This window comes from Artibeus jamaicensis, unplaced genomic scaffold, assembly GCF_021234435.1.
Source record: "Artibeus jamaicensis isolate MK-2021 breed Jamaican fruit bat unplaced genomic scaffold, CSHL_Jam_final contig_233, whole genome shotgun sequence".
Lineage (NCBI taxonomy): Eukaryota > Metazoa > Chordata > Mammalia > Chiroptera > Phyllostomidae > Artibeus > Artibeus jamaicensis.
In genome coordinates, this window is record NW_026521486.1 from 8877771 (window position 1) to 8891513 (window position 13743).

Genomic DNA, 13743 nt, shown 5'->3' on the forward strand with positions numbered 1-13743 from the left:
CATGAAACTCATTTTCTACAAAACACCAATGAGCAGCCTGCAGAGCCGGCCGTCCCCCCTTGAGGAAGCGACTGCTCTGTGAGAGATGCACACAGACACATCCTTTAGGGGCACTTAAGGCTCCTTTGAGCAGTGAACTTTCCCTTACCTTTTCTTGGGTATAAAATACATCACAGTCTTATTGTATGAAAATTTGAAGTGTTCAGAATTGAAATGGTGTGATTGAGTAAAATTAATGAAATTTTACTTTTGTGTAACTTTCAAACTATTAAGGAACAAAATGCAGCTAAGAAAATTATACAGATCTTGGCTTTATTCATTAATTCATGAATTGAGTAGCATCCAATCTAGCAGATAGAAGGGAGCCCTGAAGAGCTGTACAAAGCAAGAGATTTTGTTGGCAGAAGGGAGCAGGAATAAGGAAGTTGTACTGGACATTTGCTGATGGTTAGAGCAGGGTTACTTTCCTTAAAGGGAAATCTTGGAGCTGGGTCAGGTAACTTGTGCGAGTGGGCAAGCGCTGGTTGATTGACTTAGGCCTGTCTTTTCTGAGAGAGCCAAGCATAGAAACTGAGTTAGGTTTTGATTTGTAGAAGTGGCACTTAGCATGGGTGACTCCATTTTGAGCCCAGTCTGGTTCATTTAACAGAACCAATGTGAGTCTTCCTAAATGAAACCTCTGTTAATAATTGCCTAGTGTCAAAGCCTATGAGTTATATGGTGGCAACTCACATGGCAGCTCTACCCTTAGCAGTTAATAGAAATATCTTCTGTCCTTTGGTTAGTTTAGTCTCAAATCTGGCAATTTTCAGAACCATGTCCCTTATACTATATGTGACTGACTTTGTAACACTGAAAATACCTAATTCATCTGGTGAGGAGGATTCACTTAACCCTTGACTGAAGATCAGTCCCCATCGAGCCCTGACTGGTGTGGCTCAGTGGGCTGGGCATCATCCTGCAAATCAAAAGGGCACCAGTTTGATTGCCAGTCCAGGCACATGCCTGGGTTGTGGGCTGGGTGCCTGGTTGGGAGTGTGTGAGGAGCAGCTGATCAGTGTTTCTCTCCCTCTCTTTCTCCCTCCCTTTCCCTCTTTCTAAAAATAAATAAAATCTTTAAAAATATAATGTTTAAAAAACAAAGACCAACCTCCATTCAAAAGACATGGAATCCAACCAGCAGTCTACAGTCCCTTATTCACATTTCTGAAACCCAAAAGCTCTGAAAATAAAATGATTTTTCATAAGTTCACAGCAGAAACAACCTATATGTAGTCTCCGTCCTGTATATGTGAATGTGTGTACATTTTGCTAAAGAAGCGTCACTGTCCCAGGCTCACTGGGGGTTTCACGCCATAGGTGGCTGGGTTTCACTGTGTGTCATGTGCTCCCGTGTGTGGTGTGCACCCACATTTTTTGGCCCAAACTTTCAGAAAAAAATCTTTTGTTTTAATTTTTTCATTCGGCTTTTATTATTTATATTCAGATACTTATTTTTTGTATTAGAATGGAATTTTAGCATTTATTTTTAAACATATTATGGTATGAGAAATTTTATGTAACAAATCATTACAAAACACAAGAACAAATACAAGGTATTTCAGGTACTACTTATATGTAATGTGCACCCTTATTCTTCCCTCCAGAATTGGGTGAAAATGTGTGCATTGTACAGCAAAATACAGTCTATACTACATTGCCTTCCAAATCCTAAACTTTCTGAATTCTGACACATATTTGGCCTCCGAGGTTTTCAGATAAAACATCCCAGAAAACTGAGCCAAAGGGCAGAGAGATGGGAAAACAGAAAAAAAGAAGTAGGAGAATTAGAGGACCATTCCAAAACATCCAACATTTAATAACACAAATTCTAGAAACAGAGAACAACAAAATATATAGGGTGGGAATCATCAGTGAAATCATTGAAGAAAACTTCCCTGGGCTAAAAGACATTAATTTCCAACTTATGAGAACACAGACTCCCCAGCAAAATAGATCAAAGTGGAAGGAACCCACAGTGAGGCGTATCACTGGGATTTTCACCCACTGGGCGTGTTCGGGCAGTCTACACCCAGGGAGAACGGGGGAGTCGCACAAGAAGGCAGAAGTCCCGGCAATGTGCCTGTGGGCTTCTCAATGGCAACACCGGCAGCTGGGCGACCGGTGAATGTTGCCTTCAGAATTCTAGAGGAATTGTTTAAACCCAAGCTGTCATTAAAGCGGGTTGGTTTAATAGATGTTTCAGGCATAAATCAGATTCCCTAGAAATTTAATATGCTAAATTGGATTTTCTCTTTTTCCCTTTAGCCTTATAGAGGTGAAAAAATAAGGAATGACAGCATCCCAGAAAACAGGAAAATTAAATGTTGAAGAAAATGGATCATTCATGAATCAAAACAGTATTCCTGAATTAATCAGGATACTCCTTAGTATCTCAGATTATGTATGAGGTTTTATGATAGCGACTTGGAAGGCGATACTTCACCTTGTATTGCCCAGAGTTCTCTTTTAGTCCATAACAGAACATTTATTCACAGTGCATAGTTAAAATGTTTTTATGTTTTGTAGAGAAGTCAGAAAAAATTAATCCATTTCCCAGTTGTAAGGATTTTTAAAGTTTGCGTTTACCAAAACAAAATATTTGTAGCCCTCATTTCTAGAATGAGTTGTTGAGACTGAAAAATCTGACGTGCTCTGCAGTGTAAAAAGCCCTGGGCCCCTCTGCAGTGCGCACAGAGCTGGACCTCGCTGGGGAGGCCGCGTTGTTTGAAGAGTGGGCGTTCGGACTTCATCACCGGGCCGCGTCCAGCACTGCGGCTGTCAGGCCTCACTGTAAACTCTCAGTCCACAGACTCCAGCCTCTTCTGTTTCATCCCCTGCCCAGAGAATAAACTAGGTCAGAAAATGACCACAGAAGGGAAGAACAGAACCTTCAGAGGTTGTTTATACAGTCAGTGAAGCTGCTCAGCAGCTAACAATAGAAAACAAAGCAAACCAGTGCTATACCAAGTGAGATTTTTCTCAAAACAGCTTAACTCTCCACTTTTCACAAATACAGAGCCTAAAACCTTTTTTACTTTTCTTAGTGGTTTGTCTGTTTCAGTAATTAGTCTATATTAAGGTAAACTTAAAGTTGGGAATATCAAATGGGAAATAGGTCCTTTAATTACATTCAGTATTCAATGTATATTTCCCAGTCCTGAGCTCACTCAGTGCAGAAATCTACGGTTCACCCTGAGCATGTTCCGCAGTTCTCTGGCTTCGCTCCTTTGTGAGTGTCGTGTGCCTGGTGGGTGACCCTGCCCCTCGCTTTCCCTCCCCTTTGTGGCCTGACCTGCTCCTCTTCTCTCGAGGTGTAGAATACATGTCACCTCTTGTGGAGCTTTTCTTGTCCCTCGCCCCCATGCCCACCTCCACCAAGGAGAAGTCTTGCCCCTCCAGATGAGTGTCCCGGGAACGCGTGAGAGGGAGGTGGGTCAGCACGTGACACTGGGCTGCCTGCTTTGGAATTCCTCCTCTGCCACTTAACATGTGACGCTGGTTGGGCAACTAACTTAAGTTCTCTGTGCCTCTGTCATTTGGGGATAATAATAGTACCTGCCTCATAGGTTATTGTGAGAGCTTTAAAATACAATACATTGAAAGTGCAGTATAACACACACGTGCTCTGGAGCCAGACTGCCTGTGGCCAAATGCCTGCTCCTGTAATTACTCAGGCAATTTTTCTATTCCTCAGACTCCTCATCTGAAAAGTAGGGTAAAAAAATAATACCTACTATGTTCTCAAGTTTAAGGGGGGGAAAAAGGACCTACTGTTAGGGCTGTTCAAAGAATTACATTTATTAAAATAAATAAAAGTAGACCATTGTTGGCAAATAGTAAACACTATTTAAATATTAATTGTTATTAAAAGGCTTAGAGAAGGGTCTGTCCTATAGTATGCACTCAAGAAATAGTTACTATTTTACCAAGAATTCCCATTTTTCAACAAAATTCTGTAAGTGGAAAGAAGAAAAAATCATAGTTTTAGAGAGAAGAAAGCATAGCGAAGCCACAGTACGATGCCACAACCTTCCACCAGAACAGCTAAAATGGAAATGGTGCCCCGACCGGTGGGGCCCAGGTGCTTGGGCGATGTCCCACGTCGCAGAAGGCCGCTGTTGCAGTTCCCCGTCAGGCACGTGCTTGGGTTGCTGGTCTGGTCCCCGGACGGGTGCATACAAGGGGCAACCAATCGGTCTTTCTTTTACTCCCTCTCTTTCCCTCTCTCTAAGAATAAATAAGTAAATCTTTTTTAAAAAATGAGAATGCCAATACTAAGAGCAACTAGAACTCATACACAGTTGAGTATAAGTTAGTACAGCCACTTTGAAAAGCTGACAGTATCTATTATGGCTGAACTTACATATATCCTTAACCCAGCAAATCCACTCCTGGACCCATGCACACCCAACAAACTGCGTGCTCGTGTGCACCCAAAGAGTGTAACAGAGAACTTTAGAGCCAAATCTGGAAGCAGTTGTGTAAATTCTGTACGTTTATAAAATGGACAAAGAGTGGACCAGTTATAACAGTGTATGTGAATTACACAAATATAATGTATAAAAGAAGGCAGACAGAAAAGAGTACATATGGAATGGGTCCCTCCCCCCTTTTCTAAGTTCAAAAGTGGCAACACTCATTTATGGAGTCAGATGTTGGGGTGGCCCTTGGCGGGGCATGGTGACTGGAGTGGAGCCCAGAGGTGCTTCTGGAGCAATAGCATCACTTGGTCTGATTTGGTGGTTTTGTGGATGTACTTCCTTTGTGAAAATTCATTCATCTGTTTGCTTATGATTTGTGCATTTGTATCTATTATATATGTTAAGCTTCCATTGAAAAGAATTTATTAAGTCAGAAAGCTTGAGAATTTTGGAAATGATAATTCATTTTTTTCACTTGCCAATCTTCCTAGAACTGAAGATTTCCTACTTTTTAAAAATGTAGGTGTTCACTACAGTGCCGGAAAATGAGCCAGTCTGGCTTCTAACCTTTTCTTAAATTGTGTCATCAGGTTTGTAAAAAATCTCTCATTGGCAACATCTAAGGGGCTTGGGCAGCATAGCATGCTTCTCGGTGCTCGTTCGCTTTCGTTTATCCTGCAGGGGCTAGGTACAGGCGGGCAAACGAGGGTTGACAGTTGTGAGTTCGCAGAACAGTTTCTTTATTAATTGCTGTGTTATTTGCCTCCCTAATGACTGTACGCCTCCTTTTGCCCACCCATTGTAAATTATATATGAAACTGGTTTGGCGCTAGAATCGGTCTCTTTAACTTCTCTGCGGTGATACCCTGGCCTCCTGCAGACCTGAGCTGCTGCTTTTCAAGTCGGCGTGAAGCAAGGTTTAGGCAACCCAGCTGTGAGGTGTCAGAGGCCCGTGGGCCGGTGACTGACTAGCACTCGTCACAACTAGTGCTCATGCTTGTTGCTTTGGTGTCCATTTTCTGTTATAGTAACTTAGTGAGTTTCTTCTTTGGGTGGCATTTGTTTTGTTTGGTCTGCGTTGTGCCCAGATGGATGATAGAAAGCCTTACACTTTCGCAGAACATGGCTTCGTGGCTCTCCCCTGTTCTGCTATTTTTGTGTCGCATGAATCATCGCACATTTAAGCCACCTGCAGGGCCTCAATGGAATGACAGAAAAGCTGCTGTCACTCAGCTTGACATTTGAAAAGCTGGTACTCATTCGGCGTTTATTCCTGCTTATCCTCTGTATTTTAAAGTCTCAGACTTCATGATGATTGTTAACATCTTCCGAACCAAAAGTATCTCTGATTTACAGTTTCCTTTAGTTGGCACATTGGGTCACCGGGAGGGCATTTGTTCTGTGTCACCAGGAAGACTCTGTGGGGGACTCAGTTCCAAGCCGACTGAGATAATAAGAACAGCAGGTTCCACTCGCGTTTTAAAAGGTGGTTGGTTTTAATTAGCTCAGCAAGCCGTCGGGTTTGGCGTGCACACCACAGTAAATAATACAAACATAAGGTTCTGAAATTGCCAGGCAAATGCTTCAAAGTAAATGTTTTTTGAATGCTTAGGATGTACCATACCTGTAAGATATATGTCAAAAGTTTTTCTCAACATAGCAACTCTGTCGAGGATTTATTGGGAAAGAGATTGGATGAACCGCAGGCCTGGGATGCTGCAGGAGAGATTCACGATTAAAAATACACACTCACACTCACACACTTTCACTATAGATGTACACAGATCTGTCATTTATGTGAGCAGTGGATTAGTCAGGCTCCCTTAAAGCCTTGCCGATTTTCTCAACAAAGCTTTGCTCTGGGCTGCGAAGGTCGGCTTCGGTGCTAAAGGTAGCTGGGCTTGTGTGGATTTCGCAGGCGAGTACAGACGGCTTTCAGAGTGAGAAGCCTCCTCGGTTCGGAAGTGAAGTGGCCTTTGTCACCAGTGTCTCCTTTTCCTAAATCATAATGCTTTGAGAACCCAGTAGTCATAAACTCTGGAACTAATAGAGGGAATAAAATACAAAAATACTCCCTTATTTCCTGAAATGATAGACCAAAAATGCATTGATCTTCACAACTAATACAAACAGACTCATTTTCAAAATAGGAACATCTCAAAACTAGTAGAAAGGGCTACTAAGAATGTAAGAGTAATGGTGCTATTTTTATGTCCTCAGTTATTCCGATGTATCCCCACGTGACCCTGGGCGAGTCCTTTAGAGTTTCTGTCTCTCCCACCTTGCTTAATGTACTGTGGGTGCTCAGAAGACCTAAGTTTTATTTGCAAACTATAGCATTTTGAACACAGCATCTTTTTTTCCCCCTCAGAGAAGGGACAGCTAATTTTTGCTTAAAGACACTGTTTGAGAACAATTGGGGTGGCTAGGACTTCGTTGTACATAAAGTCTTGTGAAGTAGCTGTATTCATTTTTTGTTTACTGTGTGTTTCTTCTCTTAGCAGACGGAAGGCGGAGCGCAGACAGACGGCCAACAGTCACAGACGCAAAGCAGCGAGAATTCAGAGAGTAAATCCACCCCTAAGCGGCTGCACGTCTCCAATATCCCTTTCCGCTTCCGGGACCCTGACCTCCGGCAGATGTTCGGGGTAAGTCTCGGAAGTCCTTTTGTGAGTTTACAATTAAAATATAATCTCATCCACCAGGAGTATTATTAGACATTCGTACTTTAGGATAAAACTACAAATGGATTGAGAAAGATCCTGGGGTAAATCAATATTTTTACCAGAAACCTTTCCTATCACCTGTCTACTAGCCGTCAGCCTTGCAAATTCTCATATAAATAAAGTGACTGTTTGCTTGGGACGTGAGACTTTCAGTGCTAAAATCAGGGCAAACACCCTGCCTTTCAGAGTGTTACACATTAAATGAATGTGTGCGACAGCAGGTAGTACCTGTGTTTTGTTTTTATCTCCTTGCTTACAGCTCAACAATGTCAAGACCAGTATCTAAAATCAGGTACAGGGGTCAGTTTGCTGCCTCCGATGTGTTCTCCCAGGTGTTCAGTTGTTCCTGAGATCACTGCCCCGAGACACACAGTGCAACAGCACAGATTTCCATTGTTGGAAAAGGGGGTGACTGCCGAGAACCTAACTTGCTCCTGGGCTGTGTGTTGTTGCCTGTTATAATTTGAGCAAGTTCTTACCTCAAACTAGGACAAAGAGATAGTTGGGCTTTTAAAAAAATTTTATTAGTATCACAGCCTGGTGCTTTGTCAGAAAAGCAAATCCTGTTCCTTAAGTCTTAGTTGGCCACTTCATGGTGACAGGACCCTGGGGCAAAGCTCTGTCACTCAGCTGTTACCTGATGTGTGCTGCACCCAGAAGGCAAGGCCAGGGTGGGGGTTTAAGGATGTTCTCAAAGAACTTGGAGAGCCTTTACATAGACAGTGGCAACCAGCTGGTCTCATCTCTACAGAAAAGAGAGCGGCAGGAGATGCAAAGGGCAGCATAAAGAATTTAGGTTGCATTTAAGAAGCAGCTTCCCGGGAGTAGGAGCTATGAGGTTCTTTACTGAGTTGTCAGAGGTAACGTGGCACCTCAGTTTCCGGAGCTCCGTGAAAAGGAGTGCGTTCGCGGGTCAGAGGTGTGCTGCCCCTTGAGACTCTGCCTGGGCCTCTTACCAGTGGTCTCTTGAAATGCATTATACCCTTTCCCACGAGGCATTAACTGCAAAAATGAAATCTCCTCGCACAGGGTGCCTGCTTGCTCTGCCTTCTTCCACGTAGTTAGTCCCTGTTACTGAGGACAGTTGCATTGGTAAAGAGCAGGGATTCCGCGCTCGATTTTTATTAGCTCTGTAAATGATGAGTAGCTTCTTTCAGCCTCAATTTTTTTAACCACACAAGGAAGGCAGTCCTTACTCTAGAAGGATGCATTAGAAAACATAAAAGGAAACAAATTCTCAAATACCATATAATATCGGATAGGTATAGGAAAAAAATTAAATGGTCTTCTACCTAAAATAAGACATTTTCCTCTTTCTTTGACTTTTATAACTTTCCATTAAATGATGAAACAGGAAGCAAGCCCAGAAGCCTTACTCTAGAAAACGTGGGCTCTTAATACATGTGTTTAATAACGATAGTAACGTGTTAGCCCAGAGAGAGAGCACAATTTCTGTTTTGCTCTTTTCATTTTTTAGTTTCTGTACATTCCCCAGAGTCTGGTTTGAAATCTAAGTGAAATAGGTACCTGGGTGCAGCATATATGAGTTTAGTACTGACGGAGAAGTGTGAGCTAAAAGGTATCGCGAGAGCTACCACACATCCCTTCGATGCAGCCTGTGTGCGTATCGACTAAGACCGTCTTGCCACTGTGTACGCATCTTCTCCAAGTGACCAGTTTTCTGTGTGTCCCTCCTGTCGGCACCAGCTACCCAACCTAGAGTTACTCACGGGTTATGGTTTTAGCATTGTTTGATTTTTCCAAATGTGAAAATATTTAACTAATTACAAAACAAAGTTTCTACTTACGATATTCTTGATGATGTTCACTGCAGAAAAATTAAAGTGGCAGATAAATGGGATCATACGTAATGTCCATGAATGTTTAAGCGTAATGGAAAATTAACATGTAACCTATAGAAATAATAGACACATTTATTGACTGGGAAAGTTGTTCATAGTATATTGAATTTTAAAAAATGAGAGTAATATGTGGAAATATTTCCTTAACAATACATGCCGAAGGGAAAGCCCAGGAGGCTGTGGACCGGAACTGAGGTGGTGGGGTTGCAGGTGGTACTCCCTTTCTGCTCCCCCTTGCCTTTGTATTTATCTGTGTTTTCTAATTTTACAATGAACGTGATTTACTTTCATAAATTAAAGGGAAAGGGGGGAATCAAAACAGCATTCAAATCTTTCTACTTCGGATTTACTTCTTAAAACCGACCCATTTAAAACAGTAGAAACATTGTGGGAAAACCCCTGGTTCTGGCCCGTGAGAAGCAGCGGGGGACTGTGGGCATCGGTTCTGAAGACGCGTCCGCCGCGAAGAGGTGGGTGGCGCGCGGGCAGGTGAGCTGGAGAAGGAGTGGAAACGGAGAAATCATCCGCTCAGTGATGAGGAAGACTCCGAAACTGGCATCGGGACTTCACCAACGAATAGAACGTGGACACTAAATGGGTGGTTTAAAGGGGAGAGAGAGCGTGGTTTCTTTTGTAGAAGAAAGTAAAATATGTGCATAGAAAGCTGACAATAAACAAATGTTTTGTTTTTGTCTCTGCAGCAGTTTGGCAAAATCCTAGATGTAGAAATAATCTTTAATGAACGCGGCTCTAAGGTAAGCTCCATTTCGGTATTAAGTGTGCGTGGTTTCTTTTTAGTTTTGTTTTATTTTAAACAGTAAGCAGGAAACTGCAGCTGTTTTTCAAGCCTGCAAAAAGTATTCCCAACTCTCTAGCATGTATTAGATTATCTCTAAAAATAAGCTGCCACGTGGCCAAACTTTATCTTAATACTTAAATTGGGAGAGTGATGGGGAAGACGTGAGAGAGGTTTGGGGGCGAGTGTGGGGGTCAGGAAGACAGGACACTGGAGACACCAGTCCTTCAATGGACTTCAGTAGGCTTCTTGCATGAACGGAGGAGAAAACTGGAGAAAGTAAAACTCTGAGAATGCTATTCTGAATTCTCAGAACAATTCAGCTTTTAAAAATTGAACTTGGAAATGATGTACTTAGGAATGAATGTAATGTTGCAGTCATTCAGTTGACTTGCTTTCTCTTTTGAATGAATTTTAACAAGGCTTAAATACAGGGAATATAGTGACTCAGGACTTCGCTGTGAACTGATTTCCTCCTTTAAGTGAAACGCAGGTAGGCAAGCTGCAGATATAGTCACTTCAATCACAAGGACAGTGGGTGGGTTTTGGATTTTTTTTTGCATAAAGATGAAAGTGTGCCGTTTGATATGTGTATTGTCTCCTAAATGTGTTATACATAAGAACTGAAATTTTTAATTTAAACTTTTCCTTAACAATTTACTATTAATGTCACAATCTGTATGATTTAGAATTTTTTATAAGCAGTAGTGTTTTTAGGAATGAGCAAATGGCAAAGTTTTACAATGGCATTTTAAGAAAAGATTTGATGAAATCAATTTTGGAAAGTTATATTTGAAAGTTTTCTTCCTCCTCAGCAAGTTAAATACACCCCACAGACACAGTCAGCTGTGGCCAAGCTTATAAATTTTTACCTTCCTTGTTCAGTTCTATTTGTGTCTTTAGGTAAGACCAGTTTTTTAATTAATTTTCATCTGCTCGGCTCTACTGAACTTTAAAGATAGCCCTTGGCTATGATTAAATCTCAGTTATTTGCTTTTTTTTAACATAGTGTTTATTGCTATCTAACTTCTTATTCCAAATTCAGCAATCTTTGGTAATTAATAACACATATCTACAGAATTATATATGCTGGCTGTCCCCGTCTGTACTAATACAAATGTATGTACTGTTCTAATGCTCCTGATCATTATTCCCTTCCTTTATAGAATCCATCAACACTAAAAGTGTTTAATTCTGACCATAATAACTATTCTTTAATATTAAAGAGGTAATTACACTAAGCTTCCAGTTTTCAGTTAAAACAAAAAACGATTACTATGCCTATACAGAACTTTCTCCAGCACTTACTTGGTAAGTATTTTTAAAGTGAAATAGATTCAGACTGTAACCAGTAAAACTATTTATGTTTGTGATTTTTCTCACAGTGGATTTCTATTTCTTTCATATAGTTTACTTTTGTTTTTGTGACCTTTTTAGATACAAAGTGAAAAAAGTGACTGCTTTAGAGATGAGAAGCACATGAATATAAAATGATTATGTGAAGATTGTTGACTACACTGTTTATCTAAAGTAGCAGTTTAAATGTTTTCGGTTTTTAAGTATATGTACTTACAGTGTCCTTAACGAGACTCGAACAACTGACACGCCCAGTGTATTCATCAGGCATTGAGGACTTGCTCCTTACCAACAAAATGATTTGATTGAATTCTTTGAAGCAAAGGAAATTGATCTTTCTGGAGGGTTCTTTCATTGACTTCAAGGATTTTTAAATTTACCCGATTCAATTTACCCGGCTTCTCTCTTGTACCTTTCATTTTTAAATGACACGAGCCTTCCTGTTCTGTTTGGGGAATCGAAAAGCATATGCCGCGTCTGTCAGCAGATGCTGCGTCCTCGCTGCCCGTTTTTCTGGGGTGGCCAAGGGCAGGCAGACTATTACTGACTGGTGCGTGTTTTAAAACAGAGCACAGAACTCGGGGCTGTCTTCAGTCTGCCCTCAAGGACTGGTACAAAACCTGTCTTCATCCTCGTACTTCCCAACTGTGGTCTCCTAAAGTTCTTTGCTGGAGTGGGTTCCTCTGGCACTGCTCTGAGGCTTGGTAATAGAGATCTGTGTTGGAGTCAAACCTTGACACCTCTCCTGGAATCCACCTTAGATAAAGTTAACCAGTGCTTTTCTTTTTCTAAAGGAAGTTTTGTTTCTCATGTCTAATACGTTTGGGGTTGATTATAAAATTACACCATGTCTTGAAAGGAGCCCTTTGAGAAAAGAAAACATATGTGGTCCTATTGTTTAGTTATTCAGTCAGTCTTGGCTGGTGTAGCTCAGTGAATTGAGCACGGGCCTGCAAACCAAAGGGTCACAGGTTCGATTCCCAGTCAGGGCACAGGCCTGGATCGTGGGACAGATCCCCAGTTGGGGGTGCACAAGAGGCAACCACACATTGACATTTCTCTCTCTCTTTCCCTCCCTTCCCTTCTCTCTAAAAAATAAATAAAATCTTATTTTAAAAAGAAAAGAGTTGTTCAGTCTTTTAAGAGTACTTTTCTGTATAGAAGTTACCTTTATTGAATTTTTTTGGAGCAGTGATGGAAAAACTAGTCACAAATTAATTTTGAGATAAGTTGTACTTACATGTAATACAGTATTTAACCAAATGGGTCCAGAACAAAAAAAAAAAAAACAACTCTTTACCGTGTCTTTTTTTTTTTTTTTTTTTTAATAATGAGTCTTTCAGCCCAGGGGAATAGAATATCCCCACTTGAAGTTATCAGTGGACACTGTTATGCGGCCATGCCCCTCCCCGCCCACCAGTCTCCTACCAGTGCAGCTGCCCGCAGAGCAGAATGTCTGTGCTTTCAGGACGCGATGGTTTCTTTGTTCTGTTTTCCCTATGTCTTCTTTGACCTTCATATTCTGGATTTGCTTTACCTGGATTATGGAATGAGTATTATCATTTACATGCATACACACACACACTAGAAATTGTTTCCTGTCATTTTTTAAAAATCTTTTTGTTCTCCTTTATGTAAACGTGAAGGCAGCTGTATTTAATTTTCTGTGATTCACTGAAACAAAGATAGACCGTGCTTTTGAAAATGTTCAGTGAGGATATAGGATGAAAAAATGGTACCCCTGCCCCAAAATTAATTAATTGTACTCAAACAATTCTAGAAAAGAATTAGTCGGACATGTGTAGCTTTGTTGATTCTCCAGATTTCACCAGTCGTGACAGAGTATTAATATAAACAAGGAGATATAGGGGGCGCGGCCATACGTCCTGGTTCATCAAGGGTGGTCCCAGTTTATACCTATTGTCTTAGCATAATTATCAATGATGTCCCTTTTTTCCCTTAAAATGCATGTTTGGACAATGAATGATATCACCACTCTTTATATAGATTCTTTGAGCAAGAACTTTTAAAAAAATGATTATAAAAGGAAAACGTGGTATTTGGTGAAGTGGAATGAAAAAAGGCATACTTAGCTCATTAAAGAGAGTATTCACAAATATTCTCATGTATTTCCTCCCAGTCTTTTCTCACACAGAATCTTAAACACAACCCTAAGTAAGTGTCACCTAGTTCCACGCAGTGCTCTTGACCTTGAATTCTCTGCTGGACACTTTTAGTGCCCAAGAACTTGTCGTTTTTCAAAGTTTATTCCATTGTTGAAATTCAGATTTTCCACCATCCTGTTCATCATCACCCAGCCCCATAACAATTTGTGATAATTATCAGGCTTATTAAATTAAAAAATATATTCTAATATTTATATTTTTCACAAAGTTTTTTCAGTATACTCTGGTACGTGTTGTCTCTTGAAGGGAGACAACATATAGTATATATGTACTATAGTATATATGTACATATAGTATATATGTACTATAAATACTAAATGTGTAGAAGCCCTTTACTTCTTCAGACAGTGCCAA

At 40.8% G+C, this 13743-nt stretch overlaps 1 protein-coding gene across 19 annotated transcripts in view; it reads left to right on the forward strand.

Moving 5' to 3' along the window:
- The window catches only part of RBFOX2 (RNA binding fox-1 homolog 2), a 259307-nt gene that overhangs the window by 212696 nt on the left and 32868 nt on the right, over positions 1-13743 (forward strand). For 12 of the 19 annotated variants that reach the window (XM_053662130.1, XM_053662122.1, XM_053662124.1 and 9 more), the window contains 2 exons: positions 6965-7111; positions 9753-9806. In XM_053662130.1, coding sequence (XP_053518105.1) covers positions 6965-7111; positions 9753-9806 — 201 coding nt within the window. The remainder of the gene's footprint in view (positions 1-6964; positions 7112-9752; positions 9807-13743) is intronic. The other 7 variants (XM_053662119.1, XM_037160434.2, XM_053662121.1 and 4 more) reach the window with 1 other exon arrangement.